The 25,130-nt window shown below is 37.2% G+C and overlaps 1 protein-coding gene across 11 annotated transcripts in view; it reads left to right on the plus strand.

The window, feature by feature from the left end:
• TANC2 (tetratricopeptide repeat, ankyrin repeat and coiled-coil containing 2) overlaps positions 1 to 25,130 on the plus strand; it is a 302,761-nt gene that overhangs the window by 220,309 nt on the left and 57,322 nt on the right. For all 11 annotated transcript variants that reach the window (XM_019637800.1, XM_019637801.1, XM_019637807.1 and 8 more), the window contains 4 exons: positions 3,361 to 3,642; positions 7,788 to 7,921; positions 18,397 to 18,628; positions 23,138 to 23,304. In XM_019637800.1, coding sequence (XP_019493345.1) covers positions 3,361 to 3,642; positions 7,788 to 7,921; positions 18,397 to 18,628; positions 23,138 to 23,304 — 815 coding nt within the window. The remainder of the gene's footprint in view (positions 1 to 3,360; positions 3,643 to 7,787; positions 7,922 to 18,396; positions 18,629 to 23,137; positions 23,305 to 25,130) is intronic.

Raw genomic sequence — 25,130 nt, forward strand, 5'->3', positions numbered from 1 at the left:
AAGCTTTCTCAGTAGAATAAAATATGAGAGATTACATCAACATGAGAACAAGTTATGTTGAGTTTTTCTCAAAAACTTAAACATTTAAATTGAGTCTCTACTTATTCCATTTTATAAATTGGCATTGGTCATATTCATGAAAGCCCCTTTTGATGCAAAATGTAACCTCAGACTTGAGATAAGTTAGATTAGAAAGCAACTGTGTGTCTCTGAGTAGCTCTTCCCTCCCTGGAAAGGTCATCTCTGGCCACACATGCAGTTCCTAAAGGAAAGAAAGCACAGGAGAGGTGAAGGAGAAAGAAGATAGCCTAACATGTCAGCTAAGCCCATCAATTCCAGTCATCAGTGAGAGAACTGGTGTCACTTCAAGATTTAACAGTGACAGCCTATAGAGCAGTTGCAACATAATATAATAGAAAGAAAACACTGGGTTTTAGAGTCAGAATGAAGTTTTGATTCTAGCTTTGAAGACATTTCTGTGTTCCTTAACTAAATTCTGTGCGACTTTAGGTATGTAGGCTAATTAGACTCATCTCAAGCCAACTGATGTTCTGTTTTCTTTCTCCTCCCGGAGAGTCCTGTGCCTGTTCAGCCAGAGCTCAGCATGTTTGTCTGAGTGTCTGCCCACTAAGGGCACTCAGACACCCAGGAAACCCCATGAATGGTTAGCAGCCCCCTACTGTCAAGCGACATCATGAAAAATGGTGGAGTAAGGCACTCCAAGGATCAGTCTCTCCACTGGAGCAGCCGTTAAGTTGGCAAGTCTGACAGAATCAGCTTGTTGAGAACTCTGGAATTGCTAAATGTAAAAAGGAGATCATGAAACAGTATCTGTAGTATGATCCCTTTTCTTATTTTTAAAATAAGTATATTGGTGTAGGCAGAACTCAGAATATATGTGAATAGTGTTTCTCTCTGGCTAGTGGGAATATAGTTATTATTTTATCTATTCCTACATTTTCTATAGTGGATATTTATTCTGTAAAAAAAATAGCAAAACCAAAATCGAACAGATTAACTTGCTCAAAAAGTTAAACATAGATTTTCCATATGACTCAGCAATACCACTCACACACACACACACACACACACACACACACACCCAAGAGAATTGAAAACATGTACATAAAAACTTGGACATGAATGTTCATAGCAGCATGATTCATAATGGCCAAACAGTAGAAACAACTCAAATGTTCTTGAGCTGATAAATGGATAAACAAAATGTGATCTCTCCATATAATAGAATATTATTCAGCAACAAAAAGAATGAAACACTGATAGTCCTACAACATGAATGAACCTCAAAATCATGCTTAGTGAAAGAAGCCAGACACAAAAGGCCACATATTGTATGATAACATTTATTTGAAATGTCCAGAATAGGGCAAATCTGTAAAGAGAGAAAGTCTCTGGTTGCCAGGCGCTAGAAGGAAGAGGGACTGGGGAGTGACAACTAAAGGATAAAGGGTTTTCTTTGGAGGATAATAAAAATATTCAGGAGTTAGTAATGGTTGTGCAACTTTGTGAATATACTAAAAATCACTGAATTATGTACTTTAAAAAGGTGAATTTTATGGTATGTGAATTATAGCTCAATAAAATAATATTTAAGAAAAGTAAAGTAGACTCTTAGCTATAAGACACTAGAATTAAAAAGAATATTTTTAGGAAGTTAAAAATCTAATATTTCAGATTTCTGTAATTATAGTCATGAATTCGAAAATAGTAAGTTTTGACAAGGAGATGTGAATCAAGAAATTATAAGTGACCATGTAGCTATATTTCCACAGCTGCCCCTTTTTTTGATGAAAATTTAGAACACTTTAAAACTGAAAATAGGAAACTATTTGCTTCTGTAATTAGAGTTTGGCTTTATATTTTTAAATTATTTGCACTGCTTTTGGAATTGTTACCCTTTTTTTAAGTGCTCAGTTCTTCTAATGGCTCTCAGACCGTTGTAAATGAGAGTATGTACATGTATGCATGCTTATGTGTGTTTTGTCAAGTAAGCTGCCATTTCTAGATGTCATTTTATGATGTATAAGTGATTTAAGTATGTTCTAGAATAATACAAGCAGTATAAATAGATCTCATTTCCCCCATTATGATTTCTGTTCCATCTGTTCTCGTCCCCTTCCCACCCCTAGCCTTTATTCTCCAAAATATAAAATGGGGTTAGTGAAGTACCTTATTTGTAATTGGTTCTTTCAGTTCACATTTATTGAGCACCTACTGTGTGTTAAATTAGCACTGTGCTAAGGTTAAAGATACGGAAATGAAATACCTGGTTCCAGACAGATGAAATGACACATTTCAGAGCTACTCTCAGAATAGTTAGGAAGGCATTTAGCCCAGATAAGGGAGGTCAGGCAGGACTTTTTTTTACCATCAATATAATTAGAAGGTTGATCTTTGAAACTAAGTCACATCTATATGCATTTTTAGAGAACTATTAAAAATAGAGCTCATGCTTGGCCCTTAGCATATGCCACAACTACGTAAGCACAGAAAAAAAGTCTTTAGTAAAGCTATAGGGATTTCTCCCCAAGACAGGTATGTATAAGCCAAAAATCTTTTTTTTTTTCCTTAATTGATGTGAATACAATCAGTGCAGGTGCAAAGACATTAGGTGAAAGTTTGGTTTCTGCTTCCTTAAGTGCTTAACATGTTGAAGACCTTTTAAACCATCAGAGATTTTAGAGGCTTTGCTTCCCTTAATATACCTAATATATTTTTTTAAATACCATCATGAATTTACAGGAATTACTGTTTTCATTGGTATTTTTAAAGAAACAGACAACTCCTCTTTACATTGCTTTCTACAGGACTAATAGGTATTGGTGCAGCCGTATTGGTTATTAAATATTGAAATACATCCTTACTGGCTGGGAAAGAGCTAATGCTGTCAGCCAGCTGGGTGCCTGGTCTCTCCCCCAGGAACTCCTCAACTCTGCATCTCCCCACAACCCAACAATTAAAAGGCTACCCCCAGGCACAGAAGGAGGCCTTCAGGACCCTATATCTTTACCACTTTGCATCCATCCTGGTGCTGGTGCCCCAGCCATCCCCATTGTGTAATAATTTTGACTATTACCCTGACTTTCTGACTGTTCATAAATCACTACTGTTGGAGCAGTGTTTGTGTTTTGCCAACTAGGATATCAGATGGTTCTAACTCACCTGCCATTGCTTATCTGTGTAGAACCAAAATTCAGAGTTTTATTATTTTCTGAATAAAGCAGAATACCATCATCCTGTAACTCTAATAGCCTCGTAAACCATACTGCTTTTTTTCTTTATTTCTCTCCATGTTGATGGTTTGACCTAAGCACTGTGTTTTCTTCTTGTTCCTTCTAGTTCGCTTTGCACCTTATAGGCCTCCAGATATCTCCCTGAAGCCTCTGCTGTTTGAAGTGCCCAGCATCACTACAGAGTCAGTTTTTGTTGGCCGGGATTGGGTTTTCCACGAAATAGATGCTCAACTTCAAAGTGCAAATGCCAGCGTGAACCAAGGAGTAGTGATTGTGGGAAACATTGGGTTCGGCAAAACTGCCATCATCTCCAGACTTGTGGCCCTCAGCTGCCATGGAACACGGATGAGACAGATCGCCTCAGACAGCCCACATGCCTCCCCCAAACGTATGTATTCCTTTTCAAGGAACTCCCCGCTGCATGGCTGTGAAATTTTTTTCTGACATATTGATCTTGTTTCATTTCCTTTTTATTTTCTGACCTGCAAAACACAACTTACATGTGAGGACCATTTACTCAGAGTTGAGGGAAGGAATATAATCCTGTTTACATTTAACCCACATATCCAACAGTCACCTAAGTGTGACTGAAAAAAACCTTTCTCTCAGAATAAATTTATGACTCTTCCCTGCTGGCTGGTTGGTTAGTCTGTCCTTTGGAAAATGACTACAGCAATTGCCTCTAAAAGCCATTTGCATCCATCACTGTCAGCTTTTACTCAGCCTGCGCCCATGTCTTCTTGTTACATGCCAGCACAATCTGTTTGCGGCCTTCATCTCCTTGCTATTGATGTCAGCATTGCACTGCTTGGGCTTGAACTTCACTGTGTCCTTGAAGGGTTTCTCCTGCTTCCTTGTGAGAAGATGCTGAGATTATATATAAACGTGTGCTTCTTTCATCCTAAGCAGGCCAAAGCTTAATGATCACCACAAGGATCTTGTTTATTTACTTTTAAAATACTCATATGGTCCTTAATACCAAACATTCTCCAAGAACTTCACAAATATGAATTTATCCAATCCTCTCATCAATTCAGTAAGGTCACTAATGTCTTTATTTCATAGATAAGTGACCCGAGACTCAAGAGAGGTTAAGTAAGCCTCCCAGGTTTCATAGCCAATAAATGGTGAAACTAGAATTTGAGCCTAAGCAGTCTGGTTTCAGAGGCCATTCTCGTACCCATTTTGCTATGCTGCCTCTCCTTATTGGTGGAACTCGAGTAAAGGAGATATAAAAGGAAATGTATAGAGGTCCTTCCTATATGCACTGTAAGTATAGAACCACTCTACCTGGTTTCTGTTAGTTGTAAGAGAATAACAACAAAAATAATATTGCTCTGCTAGTCCAACTCAATAATCTAACTCACCACAAATTTTCAGACAACAACCACTAGGAGTGGTTTGTTTGAGATCATAGTGAGTGCAGAGGACACAGCGCCGAATCTCAGCAGGAACTCACTGAACACCCGCCAGCCATCCTGGCTTTCTGTTGAAATTCATTAGCAGTGTCATGTCATTAAGAAGGCAGACTGCCTGTGGCAAATTTATGGATATCTAACATGTAGGACTAGTGTCTAGAAAGAAAACTGTTTGAATCAAGAGTCCCTGTTTCCCAGATTATGGCAAGAATTGGTATGAAAGTTGAAATATTTTCTTAACAGCAATGTCATGCTTAGTTTCTACATGAAGCTTTTCTGAGGTAGGTTGGCATAGTGTCGTGGGACTCAAGAACCCAGCATTTGAGCCCCAACACTCACTTTGACTATACTTTGTAACCTTAAGAATTTCAACTTATTAAACCTCAGTTTTCTCATTTTGTAAAATGATGAAGTGGGACTAGATGATCTTTAAGATTTGTTCCTGTGCCACAATTCTGTGATTCTAAGAACATCTTCATGGTTGAAAGTGATTTTCCACACCTATTCCAATATTTTCCTTTGAGTAGTTAAATATTACAGCAAACTGCTTCTTATCTGAGTAATCCAAGAGGTTAACTATTTGAGTGTGTCAGGAAGAAAAGCAGATAGCTAGTAGCCTTTCTGACTCCTGTCTGTCGCTATTGCAGATAACAGAGTGGTAGAATCATGCTTGGCAGAGGATAAACGCCAAGGGCAAGAAGAGCTGCTTTCTCAGAAAGCAGAGGTACCTGGGAGTCCCCCTCTCTAAGTCGGGGAGAGCAAGAGTTAATAGAAAACAGCCCATGTGCTCCCCAAAGCAGAGTTTCTTTAAAGGTAGTTCATTAAGTTATTGTCTAACATCCATTGCCTTTTATCTCCAGAGAAACTAAAAATACGGATACTCACTCCCTCCTATTCATGAGATAAATGTCCACATGTTGAGACTATAGATTTGGCTTGATAGTTAACTTTCAAAACATGAAAGTGTCAAAGGAGTTAGAATATGTGGTTATATATTTATCAGAGTGACACAGAGCCAGCCTTGAACAAGATAATTTTTGTTGTAATCTCTTGCCCTCCAAGCTTCAGTCTACCTCTGCCATCTTAACCCAACCGCTAGTCCTTAAGAAGGGTCAAGAATAAGTGACTGAGAAAGCCCAAGCTGTTTTCAGCATTAATCTGTTACTGTATGAGCCGGCACTGGAATGCTGCTGGCAGTAGCAGAATAAGAATGATGTCTATATAGAGAGCTGGCTTAAATTTTTACAGAGTTTAATTGACATTAAGCTTGGATAGGTGTGTTTGGAATCCCATTGGCCCTCCTAACCCGCAGTCAGTGATACCAGTCAGGTCATCATAGCAATAATAAGAACAAGTGGAAAGTCCCACCTCTGCATCATCCATCATTTTTCCTTCTGCCCCTGCCTCCTGCACACTGAGCAGTGCTGCTGTAGACGTGAGCCGTTTAGCCTGCAGTCTGCACTGCCTGGCTCTGTCCTTCCCCCACAGACACTCAGCCCCCAGCCCGCCCCCTCCTTGTCATTTCCTTGGTAAGGTACAGAAAAGTTGTCAAGGCAGGCACTAGCCTGTCATCCTGCTTTCCGCCTACACCCCTTTCCAAACCTGACTCCCCCGTCATTCTCCCCCACCACCATCATCACCCACCCCCCAACACATACACCCAAAGAGCAAAAACATTTTGTGAAAATAGACCGGTTGTGTAATTCAGGCATTGTTACATTAACTGCAAATATACTCAGCACAGCAGTTAGGGCAGCTCCGTCTAATACAAGACTACAGTTTCCTATCACTAAGCCTCAGTGTAGTTATTATTCGAATTTGACATTTGCCAACAGATGCCAAGCCCCCAAACAGCTGTTAAGTAAGTAACCCTTACCCTCCCTACTCTGCTCATTTTAGAAGTCTGTTTTGCTGTGCAGCCTGCCTACATAGTAACTTTTATTTCTACTGTTCTCTGAATACCAAACAGAAAGGAAAGACACTCAGACAAAAGAGAAGGCATATTTAAAGGGAATAGCTAGAAGACAGGAGGTATTCAGATAATAATTACCCACCAAGTCAAATACCAGTTAAAGGGGAATGGGGTGAGGAGAGGGCGTGAACAACAGCAGTGATCCAGTGACAGTCACTGAACTTTACCTCAACTGACACATTACAAGCTTTTTCACTGCCATCTCCCACACCTACCCTCCTACAATTATTCAGAACTCTATCCAGTGACCCGGAAATTGACTCTGCCAGTTGGAGGGAAGACATCTCAATTTAATCCTACTGGTAGGGAGTTAAATGAGAACTACCTTTCCCGATGCCTCCTCCTTTTCAGTAGCTATTGACCATCAAATAGCAGTCTACTTAGTTTTGTACCCATTTTGAAAGTATGATTTGCATTCATAAATATATTCTATAATTTCTAGTAGTAGGTGAGACATTTTCTAAATAACATGAATCAATAGAATTTTTAAAAAACAGCTTTATTAAGCTATATTTCACATACCATACAATCCACCCATTTATATTGTTCAATTCAGTGTTTTTTAGTATATTCACAGAGTTGTACAGCAATCACCATAATCTAATATTAGAACATTTTCATCCCTCCTGAAAGAAATCCTATTCCCCTTAGCAGTCAACCTCTATTCTCCCCTTCATTCCCTACCTCCACCCCTAGGTAGCCACTAATTTATTTTTTGTCTCTGTAGATTCTGTATTCTCGGCATTTCATATAAATAGAACCATACATTGTTGGTCTTTTCTAATTGGCTTCTTTGAGTGAGTGTAATATTTTCAAGGGCTATCCTTATTGTAGCACATATTGCTATCTCATTTGTTTTTATTGTCGAATAATAGTCCATTGTATGGATGGATATACCTACCACATTTTAAACATTTATCGGTTGATGGACATTAAGGTTGTTTCTACTTTTGGGCTATTACGAACCTTGCTTCTTTGAACATTTGTGTACAAGTTTTTGTGTGGACACTTGTTTTTATTTCTCTTGGGAACATTCCTAGAAGTGGAATTCCTGGATCATAGAACAAGTGGAATTTAACCGATCTTCCTTTAGTTCAGAGTTTTATGATTATCTGATGCAAACATCTCATCTTGTTAATCCAGATGTGGATGCCAACAGAGAGCTGCCACTCACACAGCCAACTTCAGCCCACTCGTCCATCACCAGTGGAAGCTGTCCAGGAACTCCAGAAATGCGCAGGCGACAGGAGGAAGCTATGCGGAGACTAGCCTCACAGGTACATAGCATTCCCAGGTCGCGGGCATGCTAGTTCCATTTGGACATCAAGGGGGCAAAGGTAGGGAGACCCTTGGCAAAGTGAACAAAAATATGTACAGGTATACCGTGAGAACATGACAAAAGTTTCTCCTTCTCTGCTCTTCCTGGAAAAAGACTTTGTTATTATGGAACCAGAACCTTAGAGCTGGAAAATCCCTTAGAAATAATCAAACTTCTGTAATGAATAGATAAGGAGGTTGAGACTCAAAGAAGCTACATGGTTTACCCAAGTTCACAGTGTAAGTCATCAGTAGTTAATTCCTGGTTCAAAACCCATCCTGTCTATTATTATACCATCCGTAATATTTTTTATATGGTTGGGTTTTAAATTTCTATTTTTTTCAGAGTAATGTATGTACGTAGTTTAGAAAATCAAATAATGCTCAAAGAGTTACAGTAAAAACCTGCAGTTCCCTTCCACCCCTGCTCAACCCACCCTCTTCCCAAAGATAGCCACTTTTACCTCTTAGGGCTGTTTCTTTGATCTTTACCTCCATATTTCTAGTTAATATTCATAGACTGCTGTAATTACCCATTGGTAATTATTATAGATGTTGAGAATTTTACCTCTTTTCTTTCCTTCCTCCTCCATCTCAGTACAGTTATATCATGATTTTTGTCTGAATCTATATTTTCAGTATTAATACTATGTAAATATGGTTCACTGTGGAACCAAGGATAACAATTTCCTTCTTGAACAATTTTGTTTTTCCTGGGTTTATGAAATGCCTCATTTAAAAATTTGCTATTTTTCTTCACACCTAAGGCTAAGTTACACCATAACCCTTAATAGCCTTGTAGAATGCCTCTCAATACAGTTTTCCACATCAGTTACATTTTTTACTCTGGAGACATCATCCTAGAGCCCTTCATTGAGCTCAGTCTCGACCCAAGGATGCTCTTGCAGCTTAGCACCTGTTATTATCTTCAAAATTCTTATTACTTCTGTATTGGATCTCATGTTACCGTCTTTCTTGATTTTATTCCTCTTTTGGGTGGAGTACATCTTCCAGTAGCTTCCTAAGAATGAATGCATGGAAGGTTAAGTTTTTTGAGATTTAATGTTTTTAAAAACATCTTTATTCCATTCTTATACTTGGCTATTTGTTTGACATAGCATATAATTCTAGGTTAAAATTATTTTCCCTCAGAATTTTGAAGGCATGACTCCATTGTCTTGAGCTTCCAGTATTGCTGTTAAGTAACATGGTACTATTCTTATTCCTAACCCTTTATATATTCCTTTCCTCTTTCCTTTTTCTCTTTCTTAGTATCCTCTTTTTATCACCATTGTTCTTGGGTCTTTTTTTTTTTTTTTTTCATTTGTTCTGTTGGTACCTAGTGAGACCTGGAGATATTCTTTTATTGTGGGAAATGCTTTAGTGTTATTTATTGATGGTTTCTTCGCCACCATTTGCTCTGTTCTCTTCTTCAACAACTCCTTTCAATCAAAAATTAGATTTAGAAAAACATTTTCTTAACTTTTCTCTCCTATTTTCTATACTTTTGCTTTTCTGTTTTGGTTTTTGAATCACCATTAAGAGATTTCCTCAACATTACCTTCCAATCCTTTCACAAAAAAATGTTTTGGCTATCATAGTTTCAATTTCTCATAGCTCTTTTTTTTTCTCCAGTTGTTGCCTTCTTTTTTATAGCACCTTATTCTTGTTTTTTGGATGCAGTATCTTCTCTTATCTCTTCCGTAATAATTAGGCACTGAAAAGCTGATTGGAAGCTTGTGTGTATAGAGATCATAGCTATTGAGCTTTAAGATGACCCACCAACCTTTATTGGAAATACCCCAAGGTCAGTGCCCATTAGTTTTTTGTTTGTTTGTTTGTTTGTTTTTTCTTGTGCTGTCATCTTCTCTAGCAAAGAATCAACCCATGAATCTCCTTTTTGGAAGGTGGATATCCTGGATGCCAGCATTCTGGAGCTGGGCAGGGGAAGAGGGATGCAGTTTCACCGTTCATTATGGAGACTTTTACTTCAGCCCCTTTCCTTCCCGCACCTGATCTCTGCCTGCTGTGTGCCTGGTGTCCCTACATATAGATGCTTTCTGATTTAGTTTCTTTAGTGACTAGAATTTTCTTTCCTGTGGGTGCTAAGGAAGGTAGTCACCTTCTGAGCAGGGTGGGGGTGGATATCTGGAGACTCTAACTGCTCCTTATAGAAACTGCAAATAATTTCTGTGTTTTCAAATCCCTTCCTTACCTTCACTTCCACAGTACCTGGTGCTTCTAATTCCTGTGCTTTTCTGTGGTTTTACAGATGGTTTGGCTTAACTTTTGTTGTTATTACCGCCCCCAGGCATTGGTTTCACCTTCTATCTGTTAAGTCACTATGAACCCTACATACTTTTCATCTTTATGTATTATAATCTGAGATTATAGATATCCTTATAGAGTTTGCATTTGTGTTTCTTATTCTCCTTATTTTTGAGGATTTTCAAGAGAAAAACAGAATGTAAAATGTCTATCTGCAGTATTTAAAGAAGTCTTTTGTCATGGTTAATTAGTAATGAGGAATAGAGAGTCATCTGCAATATCATAAGGTTCTAATAAAATCCAGTCCAGCTCGGAGCCAGAAACAGCATGTTTCCTCCAACTGCATTTTTAATTATCGCCACTTATTGGTACATGTCCATTTATAAGTGGCCTTCTGAAAACCGTCTAGGATTTCTCTCATATTTATTGCTAATTCAGTGCAGCTTTGAAAGACACCTGTTTTTTTCTAAATATTCTGTGTGAATTGGTTTCAGCCTCTTCTTTAGAACAATCAGAATAAATACCATCTTAGAAATACACGAATGCTAAAGGGTTTCCATCATCACCGTTATTCATTTATTCATTTAAAATGTGTGTTTGCAACGCCCATAATACAAGGCTGAAGAAGCAGTGAACAAAACAGATACAGTCCCTGCTGTTATGTAGCCCACATTGTCACTGTGGGAGAAAACCAATAAACAGACAAATATATAATATGTCAGATGGTGATGAGTGCTGAAAAGAGCTCGGAGAATTAAGTCTCCCCACGTTGTCACTCATTAGTCTCTCTCTCATCAAGAGAAAAAGGCTCAAGATGTTTATGTTCAGTATTTGGAAAATGTTAAATATTATTAATAGAAATTAGTGACTATATTTTCTTGAAAAGTGATCACATTTTAAATTCCATGATTGTCTTTCTTAAGCAAAATAGAAATCGTTTTTTACCTAGAGAGGGGAGTTTTAAAATTTATATTAATCAGCTATAAAGAAGAATGAAATCTTACCATTTGCAACGATATGGACGGACCTAGAGGAGATTATGTTAAGTGAAATAAGTCAGTTGAAGAAAGAAAAATATCATATGATCTCACTTATATGTGGAATCTAAAAAAACTGAGTAAATGAGCAAAGTAAACAGAAATAGTCTCAGAGATATAGAGGAACAAGTGATGGTTGCTAGATGGCAGGGGGGGATGGGGGAGAAGGGGAAGGGGTTAGACAGCATAAACAGGTAACTACAATATTGCCACAGGGATATGAAAGAAAGTTCGGGGAATATAATTAATAATGTTGTAAATATTTTGTAGTGCGTCAGATGGTCACATGTCTTGTTAGGGAGACCACTTCATGGATGGTGTAGAGGCCTGACCACTGCACTGTACACCTGAAGCTGATGTTGTATAATATTGTATGTCAACTATAACTGAATATATAGTCTCGGGATGTGGAGTATAGTGTGGGAATGGAGTCAAGGGAATTGTAATAGATATGTATGATATGGGAGAGGAGTGGGGCGGCAGATTGGGGTAGGGGGGTTGCCACTTTGTGAGGGGTGACAAGTGTAACTATTGCACTGTTTTGTACACCTGAAACTAATTTTTAAAACTGAAAAAAATTATATTAAACATTTTGTAAGAATTTTCCCCTTAGATTTAAATTGATGTTTATATTCAGTGTTTGGAAAATGTTAAGTATTATAAGTAGGAAATTAATGATTATTTACATTTACTCAAGGAACATATTACAAATTTTATTATTATTTTTTCCTTTAGCAAAATACATAAATACATCTGTTTGCACATAGAGATGGGACATTTTTAACTTTATACTAAGCATTGCACAAGAAATGGTCCCTTAAAGTTGAGTATTACCCCAGTAATTGTGCCCCATATTACAGTGCAAATATACAAGCTTGTGCTGTAGAAACATAGAGCAGAAGCCAACAATCTTGCTTCTCATCTATAACAAACCAATAAGCAGAACTTCTTTTCAGTAAGATTTTTCAAATCAGTTAGTACTTTGATAAAGTAAGATAATATATGAAAATTAAAGTGTCCTTGAAAAACCTCTTGATTTGATAGACAAAGTCCTTTGTGTCAATTCTTGTATATCAGTTATTATCATTAGTATTTTGTAGTATTCTTGATGCCTCTTGTGCTGCTACTTAATTGAGAACACTGACGAGTGTGTGCCCATCTCAGATCACTAGGGTAAAGATGGACTTTTTAATTAAACGGTGCTGGGACCAATAAGTAGCCATTTGGATAAAATTAACCCATATTTCACACCATGAACAAGAATCAACTCTAAATGGGTTAGGTATCTAAGTGTAAAAAATGAAACCAGAAAAATAATAGATGAAAACATGAGTTACTTCCTCTTTCCTTGGTGAAGAAAAAGGCTTTCTAACTAAGATCTAAGACTAGAGGAATAGAGAAGGAAAATTTGACAAATTTAACTACATAAAAGAAAAAAAAATGTTTCATAACAACAACAAAAAAAGTCAAAATAAAATTATGCTTTGTTTATAATTACAAAATATTGGAAACAATCTAAATGCTTATACATAGAGAGAAGCTAAATAAACTGTGATATATCCACTCAGAGTACTGTGCAGCTATAAAAAGAAGAATGAAGAAGATCTTTGTGATTTTCAAGATACCCTTACCTGGGGAGGAACATGCAAGAGAATATCTATGGGATGCTAACTTTCACGGAACAAAGGAAGTAATATAAGAAAATGCACATGTATCTGCTTCTTTGTACAAAAGAAATATAGGAAGGATAAACCACAGAGAAAAAGAGATTGGTTAAAGCTGATGGATGGGAAAGGAATGGAAAGATGTGGGTAATGGGAATGGTGTACAGAGATGAAGAGGGAGTGACACTTCTTTAAACATATCTTTTTTTATAGCTCTGACTCAGAAACATACTGATGTTTCACATATCCCAACAATAGTTAAAAACAACCAGTATATGAGGGAAACTCAAAATGGAATGCAGGGCCGACCGAGTGGCGTGTTGGTTAAGAGCTGGCTTGGGACTCCAGAGGGCCCCGGTTCAGATACCACATATGAGGACCAGTGACACTGCCCTCCACAGCTAAGATGCTGAACAACAGCTCAACCTGGAGCTGGGCTGCCATGGGTCGCCAGCGATGGCATAGGTTGCCATGGGCTACCGTGTGTAGCCAGCAGCCAGCGTGAGCAGCCAGCAGCCGCCAGTGAGCGGCCGTCCAGAAGCCGGTGACTGATCTGCCTCACCTGGGAAGAACACAATGATGGTGCCAACTTGGGCCAGTAAAGCAACATCCTCCACAACTAGACTGAAGAACAAAAGGACAGCAACTTGTCTGTTCCCCTTCCCCCAATTCCCCAATAAAAATCTTTAAAAAAAAAAATGGAATGCAAATACTCACAAATGAACCTAACTGTATTATAAATAAATAACATAACCACACTGAAGGAGGCAGAGAAATAAAAAGCTAACTTAAGTAAGTTTGGAAAACAATATCTTAATACTATAAGGCTAAACACAAAAATGTACATAAATACTGTAATCTAGTTAATAAATGTGTTTCTCACATGGGTATGTGGTAACAATTCTGAAAATCCTTCATGTATATACTGGAATTGAATGAATAAGTAAATAAATTGTAAATAACAAGGCCTGGTTTCTTATTATTGGAGAAAGAAGTTCGAAATCAGGAAAGAGACGTCTAAAATGAGCCAGGTATTACTGGATGGAAATCTGAGGTATCAGTATATACCCATAGTTTTAAATATATATGTTTATATCTAAAGATGTATCTATTGATATAGATACATAGAGAAATACAGAAATATAGATGGATGTTTATGTGTGAATCAGCATACGCATACATACATGCATTTCCTAGCTCTGTCCACTGAGAGGACATATAAGCAATGACATTTAAATAGCATTAAGCACACCTACTGCTCGGGTTTTTTTTTCTAAACATCATTCTCCAATAAACGAAACCAAGGCTCTAGAGAAGTAAAAATGCTGGGTCTGGGGCAGGGTAAATACAAGATGAGCCTGGAACATCTTGTGGTTCCAGAAAGCTATTGTAGAAAATGCTTTAAAAAAAAGATGGGGGCTTATTGAAAGAACACAGATGCCAACATGAAGGAGATCCTAATGACCAAAGTTGGAACAAATTGAACAAAATAAATATAGTATTGGATTATAACCAATGGAATAAAATAAATCTATATTTATTAAATCAGTCAAATAAATAAATGAGGATGAAGGGACAGCTCTTTCTTCCAGTAGAATTCCAGTTAATGTAGAAGGAAAGCATGAAGTAGAAAATCATTATTAGGGAAACACCACAGTAATAATTGTTGCAGACCAAATCCACTGATGGATACTAAAGTTAGTGGGCAAATGTTTGAGGAGAAATAGGATATGCATTGTCTCAAAGTATCTACCCCAAGATATTTCTTAACTACAAGGGGAAAGATGATAAATTTACTGTAGAAAAACCTGGCAGAAACCTTTACCTTAACCAAGTGACCAGCGTCAGCATCACCAGTAACAAGACATGTCAACGTCATGAACCCTATGATGTGATCCACTGAGAAGGACATGACATTGTTTTTGCGGTATTCTTGCCAAAAAGCCTCAGCTGGATTATGAGGAAAACAGACAAACCGAAAATGATGGGCATTTGACACTCTTTGAAAGTGTCAAGGTCCTAAGAGACAAAGACTGAGGAGTTTTTACAGACTACAAGAGTCTACGGAAAAATATTATTAATAATTAAATGCAATGTGGGGTCCTGGATGGAATCCTGGAACAGAAAAAGGACACAGTGGAAAACTGATAAAATTCTAATAATGCCTTTAGTTCATAGGATTGTGAAATATTATGTCCCGATTTTGATCATTATGCTGTTGGTTATATAAGATTTTAATAATAAGGGACACCAGGTGAAGGATATACAGAAACTCAGTGTACTACTTTTGCAACATTTCTGTTAAATCTAAAATTAGTTCAAAGTAAAAAGTTAAACAAAAATCCTACTGCTAAAAAAAGGGGGAGAAAGGGGTTGTAGAGCTTCAAGCTGGAAAACTACTGAGGCGGAAGCCAAGTCTGGGAGCTGTTCTTAGCTTCCAGTCCCAGGGTAAGAATTAGAGTCAGAGCTGAGGAACAGGAGAAAAGGAAGAGAAAGTGGTTATTTATACTGAGCCTCCAGGTTCCTAGAAATACTAAAAGCCAAACTAAAGTGTTGGAAGCGATGTACTGAATCGGAAGTCCATCCGGTGGTGATGAGAGAGCTCAAGGAGTGTGAAAAGGAGACATGGAGTATGGGATATGAGAGCAGACCGGAACGAAAGAAGGGCAACTGCAACGTTAGAATTTAACTGATACAAATGCCAGTCATTACGTAAATTAAATTTTTGTGTCCAAATGGACTCCAGATATTCAAAGCTGCCTTTTTATATATATATATATGCAAGATTAGCTTAATCCTGTCACAGATTATTCATTTGAAATAGAAAATGGTCTTTGGAGAGTGAAGGCCGGAGACTTTTAACATGAGCTTGACAGATATACTGCCACTCAGTCATTTGATTAGGGCCTTTGAGGAGGATTGTGCTTTGTTTTATCATTGTGTATAGCAATAAATCAAAAGCTTTTTAGACCCAAAGCTAGACTGAACCCCAGTCTTTTGTCTATATATCCTACAAGCCTCCCCTTTTCTTTCTTCCCTCACAGAAGTAATCTAAAACTTACTCACTGTCTCCTTCAAAGAATTAATATGATTCTGGTCATATCAGACCTATTTTGGATAGAATTGTTTTAATAACTAATATAATATTGTATACCAACAATACTTAAATTTTTTTTTAAGTTTAGGGGTTTAACATAAGAAAAACTCGAGATGGAAAAAATTAATTTAAGAAAGATAGCTGAAAATGAAATTTCAGCCAGTCATTGTGAGAAACAAGAATTCACCGAGGAGAAAGGTTTTACCTGCTGATTTACTGAGGATGGACCAATTCTGAACCATTTCCAGGAAGTTGGAATAATAGTGACTGAGTATGAGTAGCCATGATGACTTCCTCAAAGCTATAGGGGGTGATCTAATATCCATCACTGAACACTGGTACAATAAGAGACTGAAGAAAAAAACTACATTCTCAGACTTGTTTCCTATTTGAATACGTAGGAAAAGTTGTAGATAACATCAATAGACAATTTGCAGGAAGTACCAAACATTTTTAACAGATGGTATGTACGTATACATACTACGTAACCACTTAGAAATGTCTAGTAAAAACCTATTTTGAGCCACAGTGCAAATTTCATGAAGATGTTGAATGATCTTTCAGCCTGAATTCTGCAAAGGAATCAAGACTTTATGTTTGGAATGCCAAAGAAATATTTAAAATTAAAAGGAAAGTAGCCATTGAAGGGGCAACTTTTGCCATGTTATCTAACCTTTGTTAGCTAAAACTGCATTTAGCCAGGAGCACAGATGATTTTTAATGAAATCAGTAAAAGAACCCTCTTCCTAAATTTCAGAATTTTTATCTTCAAACTTAATCCCATTACTTTAGGTAAAGGGTAAATTATAGCTGATTTGCTCAGCCATGTTTCACTTTGAGATGTGGAATCAATTGAGGTAAAATATGATGAAAGTTCATATTGATTCAGAGGTTTGCTGTTTGCCTTTTATAAAGTGGAGATTTGTATCCATGTGTGGACATAACCACTGACATTCGCTGTTCATTGAGAGGACAGATCAATTGCTGCCAAGTTTTCTCTTTGGGTTCCTTACATCGTGCTTAAGATAGGTAATAAAACAATGACCAGTCTATCTAAAGAAAAGAGTGGAGTTTTTTTAGTCCAACTTTTCATTCCCAATTTCATATTTTTTTCAGATATTGCTTCACTCACAAGCAATTCCTGTCCTCAGCTTTATATGTTTATATGTACAGGAAACTGAACATTTCCCGTACAGTTTTTTTATGCTTAATGACAAGGATTTCAGGTATTTTGTTTGAGTGACATTTCCAGAATTTGTTAAAGAGCTAGTATGAGTATAGATTAGGAGTCTGTTCAAAGCAGGACACATGAGTCAATGACTGTTCTCAGAGAGAATTGAAAAGCTGGGGTCCCAGTAATTTATGAATGCTCCTAGGGAAAATTTCGGATACCTATAGGCAAAAAGCCAGTAGCTGAAAAGGAGAGTCTGCAGAACCTTGATGATGACAGTGATGACAGTGGTGAGGAAAAAGCTATGATGATGGGGCAACAGCTGACATTATGTGCACATACTATGTGCCGAGCACTGAGCCACATGTTTTCCATACATCCAGGCTGAATCTCCCCTGCCAATTTCATGTTATCTACACAACCCCATCACTCTTGCGGGTACTCCTGAGCCCACAGAGGGGTCTAGATTAAAATCACGCTCTGCACTTGCCCTTGAGGTGGAGTGAGCTCCCTGCAAATTCAAACAGAAAACCAGAGCTTCAAACTCCATGTTCCAGCCAGATAGCCCAGACCCTGAATGATGTTAAGACTCATACATTTTCTAAGTTCTTTGAATTTAAGACCTGCATCTAACAAAAATCTCACTCCTTTTCTTCTTTCTATTAACTAATTTTGATTATTTGGTCTCGAGGTGCTCAGAAAATAATGATAATTCTTAAATCTGAGTTATTTTTTATAAGGCTGTTTGTAATACAACTATAATTTTTAAAAGTGATGGCATAAGCATATGTATTTGTTGAGACTAGCATAGTTTTTCTCTGATCATTTTATTCCTAATGCTTTGTTACAAGATCAGACGCTTTCCTATACTGTTCCATGCTGAATAAATATTAGATTAATGTAAATATTTATTCTCAGGCTTACTTCCTATTTCTTATAATCCAGAGGGAAAACCATTTGTATTTATAAATTTTAACTGTGAGTGATAATATCATATGTCTACAATAGAAATATTGTATCAAATTTCTGATCTTAGATAAATCGGGCATTTTCCAAGTTAACAGCTGTTATTTTTACTCGAAAAAGTTGAGGAATGAGGAGACAAGAAGACCATGTCAGAGCATGATCATATAAAATAACCATGGCTGTTGTTCTCACCACTGATAAACCTGTCTGCATTCTCATCTTTCTTTTGTAGGTGGTTGCTTATCATTATTGCCAAGCAGATAATGCCTACACCTGCCTGGTGCCAGAATTCGTCCACAATGTTGCTGCCCTGCTCTGTCGCTCACCTCAGCTGGCGGCCTATCGGGAGCAGCTTCTTCGGGAGCCCCACCTGCAGAGCATGCTGAGCCTTCGGTCCTGCGTCCAAGACCCTATGGCCTCCTTCCGGAGGGGCGTCCTGGAGCCCCTGGAGAGTCTCCACAAAGGTACAGATAAGGTGCAAAGAAGGTGAAAGGTGGAGGCTTTGGAGCCCAGGTTCAGCTGAGGCATGTTAGAGAAATGGGTTTTTTTGTAATCACATTGCCCAAACTAAATGTTCCATAACTGACGTCCTACAGGATACAGTTAACAGATAAAGGATTTTACTTGAAAAAGTAAAATTTCCTACAGGAACTGCTACTGCCTCCTTTCTTTATAAAAATTCTCATTCTCATGTCCAAATATAATGCATTTTCTTATACCGAAGATAGTAGACCTTCCAGTCCTTTCTGCGGAGTTCAAATGAATCAGTAAAACCATGGCTCCAACTCAGTGTTACGGACCTTCTGTCGTTAGCAACCTCCTTTTATGTTTAATGTTTTTTTATTCTGCAGTTCAGGTAAAATTAAATTGCATCCATAGGTGCACAACTCCGTGTATATACTAAAAATCACTTGTCCACTGAAAGGTATAAAAATAGTTTTTTAAGTGGGAACAAAATGAAATGAACTCTTCTCCCTCATACTTGTGCCTTTTTTCCCCTTTTCTTCTGCAACTTGAGTGCTGGCTGTGGCCTAAGTGCAGCCATCCCCCTTCACCTGTCGCTGCCTCATCCCCTTAACAAGGTTCTGCCAGTGCTGGCAGCCAAAGAAAAAGATTTGAGATAAGCGTGAGATTTCTGAGTGATCCTGTTGATTCCTGGGAGACTTATTTACCTTTTTCAAGGGTTTCAGAGATACTCATAAGAACAAGTGATTATAATGTCCATTGTCCTGGCCACCACCTTCAGTTAGTTCAGCCTTTGTGCTGGTTACTCAGATATCAAAGTGTCTCTTCTCAACTCCGATGACCTCTGTCTATACCTCTACTACCTATTAGCTTTACCATCCCCTAAACTTTTGTTAATCTTGGAATTTCTCTGCAAATATTTTAAAGCACATTTTGTGTACATTGAAGTTCCTCAGCCACCAATATGATATGAAAGGAGAGACTAATATGCTATCACAACTAAAAGGAAGATAATTCACATGTTATGTGCAGCTTTGCTGAACAAAAATGTTGTCTGATAGGAGACTTCTTTTCACTTTGATCATTTCTGTACAATACACCAGTAATAAAATCTCATGTACTAGGGTTCAGTTCTGACTTTAGCTCTAGCTGCGATCTCTTCTCTTGCAGTCCCTATCATTCTGATTTCTCTCAAGTATCTAAGTCGAGTCTTAGGATGGGACTACTAAGGAAGGTAGTTCAAGTATTTGTTAAGTATACATGTAAGTGAGGGCAGTGGGGAAGCTCTGGTGAATATATATTTACAAGGGATTAAAAACAAGAGTTAAAGGGCTTAAGAAACCTTTCCAGGGACTTGTCAGCTAGAATAGTGGCTCCTAAGAAGCAGTCCACTTAAGATTTTCATTAGTCCATAACAAAATAAGAAAGTAGAAACAGCCTAGAATTTGTGTGGGTATGAATACAGGTGTCGTTTTGCATATACATGTATGTAAGGTTTAGGTAGATTATGTCTCTCCTACTTTTTTAATGTTAACATTTTTTATTCTATGAAATAATAGTGATAGTGGGTAGTAGTTGTAGTTTAAATGTTCTTACATGGCAAAGCATGAAGTAGCAATGCTTTATTGGTCCCTAATTTTTAAAAAAATTTCATTAGTCTGTAAAATCTTTTTCAAAGCTACTGAGTTAAGAGTATGTATTAAAATAACCTTAAAAAGTTTAAAAAAGAACATTCAGAAGCATTCTTATATGGCGATTGCATTTGAAAGGCACAGTCTAAAGGTCATTAACATCTCACCTCTTAAGTTGCTAATTGAGAAACTTCATCATTTAGCAAAGGAAAAGGAAATTTTTTAGGAATAGTTCTCATTGCAATATTAGTACCATTTGGAAATTCTTTGCATTTATTCTCCTGAATCCTAAAAAATGTATTCTTAGATAAACATGCCATGTTTATGTCTTCACAGATGAAATCTTTTTTGACACCTCATATCACCTCTATTAATATGTGACTTCTAAGTAACTCCTTCAAAGGAAGGGAACCTCAAAAACAAAAGAAAACAGGAGGGGGGGAGCCAAGATTTAGAACAATATAATTATCTTAAGTGAGGCACGTATTTCTTTTTTTAAAAAGAGAAATCATATATTGTCTACTTTACTCATGGGATGAATAATATAATCTGGGAATTTATTCAAATAAAAAATTTAATTTTATTAGCCATTGAATTATTTTGTTATTCAAATGTCTAGACCATAATTTAGAGCATGTTTTTTATCTTTATGCTTGAGAATGTGTTTGAAATGTTTTTCCCAAAGAAAATCTCAACAGGTGTGTTATCATCAGCCTTTTTCTCCACTTGAAAATCCCGCCTTTCTTATGAAGAAGCCTGGGTAAGGTTCAAGGAGGTATAATTGAAGTGGTGGAGACAGTGGTGTGCGGGTAAATTTTTAACAGCCAGCTGCAGGAGGAGGGCTTGTAACATTTACTGGTTTCCACTGTGTAAATAAATATTCCCACCTTGGCCAATTTGAGGCTACCAGCTGCTTAACAACCAGTTCTTGAAAATACTTCAGTGGGCTCTCCTGAACCAGTCGGGATGGCTCCAGCACACCACTGGATGGGGCTCAGTGATGGTGCTCGGTAACAAGGGATAGGTCTGTTATATATGCCCAGCAGCAGAATGCAATTAGAAAATTCCTCTGTGGAAATTAAAGACACAATTACTCTTATGGGAGCCAAGATCCTCAAAATCAAGAACATAACAGCCCCCAGTTGTGTGGGTAAATCCCAATTAGTGAGAAGCAACTCCTCTCCCTAAATTCATTGCACTCCCCAAAGGAATAATGCGTTTTCTTAGTACCACATCATATAAAGTGACATTTCATTAATAACCATTGTTCATAGTTAGAGCTGGAATCCCACTTCATTTCTCTTCCTAATAAGTCACCAGATGAAAGTAATATTAAAACTTAATAATTTGAGAACTGACTTATAGTACTTAGGATGTTGAAACTAAATTTCTTTATATAAAGTTTGTACTCTAGGGGGGGAATATAAAGTCTTATTATTCATGCAAAAAATAAAATCTACATATTTTCAAATGTGAAACCAAAATATGCAGAGTTTCAGTTGGTCTTGACTCTTCTAAAGGCTAAAAGAGCCAATCTTGTACAGAAGTCCTCAGACTTTTCTTTCCATTCCCAGCGTCATCTTTTTCCTCCTCAGATATAACCTATTTCCTACTTCAGACATCCAGTGACTTCCTTCTCTGTTTCCCCTGCCTTCCTCCCTTCAGAACCTGTAAGGTCCTACTAACTAGTAACTTCTACTTATTACTCACAATTCATTTGTACTCAAATGTTCATTCAGCCTGGGATTTTTTTTTAAAGATTTTATTGGGGACTTGGGAGAGGGGAACAGCATTGGGGAATCGGGGAAGGGGCACAGACAAGTTGCTGTCCTTTTGTTCTTCAGTCTAGTTGTGGAGGGTGTCGCTTCACTGGCCCATGTTGGTATTATCATTGAGCTCTTCCCATCAGCCTGGGATTTTTAATCTCCTTGTTCAATGTAGTTTAAGAATCAGTAAGCATTTAATGAGAGTAGAAGCCTGAACTCTCACCAACCCTCCTTCTATAACCTAGCCCTAAAGATAAACTGATTTTGACAATTTAGTATAGAGTCCAGGAGGGAGCTGGATACAAACGTGGCAGATATTTATCTTTCCCACATGACTTCTTCCCAGGGAAGATCACGCAAGGGCCTAGTCTCACTGAAGCTGCTTTAAGGATCGTCTAGGAGGCTACTGGTTCTGTAAGATCTTATGATCCAATTTGGCTAATTCAGATCTGTCTATTGGCTAGGATTCCATTTTTCTGTTCCTCCATCCCTTCCTTCCTACTACACATTCACATGTAGTCTGTGTACCGCTTTGGACTTCAAATTAAACCTTTTTTTTTGGAAATTCCCAAAGGAACATGTGATACTGTTCTCTTTAATACTATCAGATAGAAAAAAAATAAACATATTCTTTGCAACATTTTCAAGTATAAGAGAAAAATTACTAGGGCCGGCCGAGTGGCTCAGTTGGTTAAGAGCTCGCTCAAGAGTTTGAGCTCTGAGCAACAGCGGTTCGAGTCCAGCCCGAGCTGAGCAGCCGCTGAGCTGCCAACAGGTAGCAGGATGGCTCAGCTTAAAAAAAAAAAAGAGAAAAATTACTATGTGTAAATTCTTATAAATGCAGTGCTCAGGCTGTCTCACATCTGATAACATGGGGGAAATGAAGATAATACATGCATTTCATATGTTATATATGTGACAAAAGCTTTCACATGTGAAAAACAAAATGAATTCACTAAATGTCTTTATAATAAATTACGTACTCTTGAGCACTTAGTAAACAAACAAAAGATCTTTTCTAATATTTTTTTCCAAACAGATATGTAATCAAAGACCCAAAAGCACTTACCCACTTGGTAATTATTAAGTAATTTGTTTCTTTCTATCTCAGAGAGAAAAATTCCAGATGAAGATTTCATCATCTTAATTGATGGATTAAATGAAGCAGAATTTCACAAACCGGATTATGGGGATACAATTGTATCATTTCTGAGTAAAATGATTGGAAAATTTCCTTCCTGGCTCAAACTAATTGTAACAGTTAGAACCAGTTTACAGGTATGTGTTTGCTTTTGGACCATAAATTATTTCCCGTGAAGAGTGCTTAAGCTGAAAAAGTTCTAGGTCCTTATTACTTTAGTGATGAGTTTTTCTAAACCTCTGCCGTGTCCTAGAGCCCTACCAAGAATAATTCTCAAAGAGCATATTTTGAGAATAAGAGATATGATCTAGAGAGAGCATTCCCTGTATATGACTTTCTTAGATAAGATTCCCATTCCCATTGATCTGGATAAGTTTTGATAGTGTCCTCCAAAATAGCATGGGAAGAAAGTCCGTTTTTCTAGACTTTGTCCTGAGGACAGACAGCAATGCAAATAGAGTCCCTTGCACTCTAATTTACTGTTTGACGTGTGTGTGTGTGTGTATATAATTTAATGCCATGCAAAAGTCAGTGTAATGTACAGTCCAGAGTCAGATTTTCTAGTTCCTCCCTCTGTTTCTGCTTGAACAACTTTTCTGTAGCATGAAGGTAGATTTTCTTCTGTGTGCCTTCTTCTAAGAAATATTGGCAATATTAAGGCTTTAGACTAAGCTTACTACAACTAGGACATAAGATTTTTTTTTTTTAATTTCCTTTCCTGCTCACTGATCACTTAATGGCCAGGAAGAAGAACTAGGAATGTGAACTGAGCCTATAAAGACATATGGGCTAAGGATAAATGATCCCACCTTCTCTACCATTCCTTACATATTCACACTTGGTTTGGAACAGTTCCTCAAATGTTTTTCCCCTAACCATAGTTTGTTTTGATGAACATTAAAATTTCACGTATTATACACCCATTCCACTACAGCAGGAATATTATTCCTCGAATAATATCATTGTTTTGTTCATCATTGTTTCATTATAACATTAATGAGATACCACAGAAACTTAACTCTTGTTTATATCAATAAGCCTGTGGTAAAATTGTTTTCATTACACATTGTTTTGCTTAAAGTTTCAGAACCTATCAATGACATTAAGTGAGGATTTACTATTGTATTTTGATGCAACTCCCTCATAACAACTGCTAATGTATAGGAAATAGTTTTAGCTCGCTCCTTTTTTCCTTTCCTAGACACTTAGTATCGTTCCTATATAATGAGCAGTTAGCTTTACTGCCATCTTTGATCAAAAGCAATACTTATAATCCTGACCACCACACCTTGCAGATGTTTGTAATTAATCTCAAAGTAATTTGAATTAAAGAATGTGGATGAATCAACATTAATGCATCTTTACAACTAAAAATTATGTAATCTATCATTATTGGCCAGTAGTTTCATTGTTAAAGATGAAGAATGAATAAAAGAAACTTCCAAGAACACAATGTCTGACTAGTTTTACTAAGTGTATGCTTAGGAGATATTATCCTCATTTATATTCTTACATAATGTCATGTGTAATCTCAAAAGACATTTTAAGTATGACTTGATAGAGCAGATGACTTAATTTTTCACCTACACCAAAGAACAGGAAAAGTACTATATATATATATTAATCTACAAAGTCCAAATCTCAGTGTCTTCATAAATTAAGACCTGCAATAACTTCCCAGATACTTCATTCACTTCAACCAAGAAGTTTTAAAAATTATTTTCATCCTTCTCTGACTGAAAGAATTTATAGGCCTTAAAAAAAATGAACCTTCATATTGGTCAGTCATTATTTCCACAAACATTTCATAAGTACTTTAGGTGTGTCAGGCACTCTCTAGGAGCTGAGGCTACAACAATGAACAAGACAGACAATATCCCTGCCCTCATAAAGCTCATATTCTAGTGATAAATAATAAGTAAAAAATAAAGCATACTAAAATTGTAGATAGTGTTAGTGCTAT

The sequence above is a fragment of the Hipposideros armiger genome, unplaced genomic scaffold (assembly GCF_001890085.2).
Source record: "Hipposideros armiger isolate ML-2016 unplaced genomic scaffold, ASM189008v1 scaffold_34, whole genome shotgun sequence".
Classification (NCBI taxonomy): domain Eukaryota; kingdom Metazoa; phylum Chordata; class Mammalia; order Chiroptera; family Hipposideridae; genus Hipposideros; species Hipposideros armiger.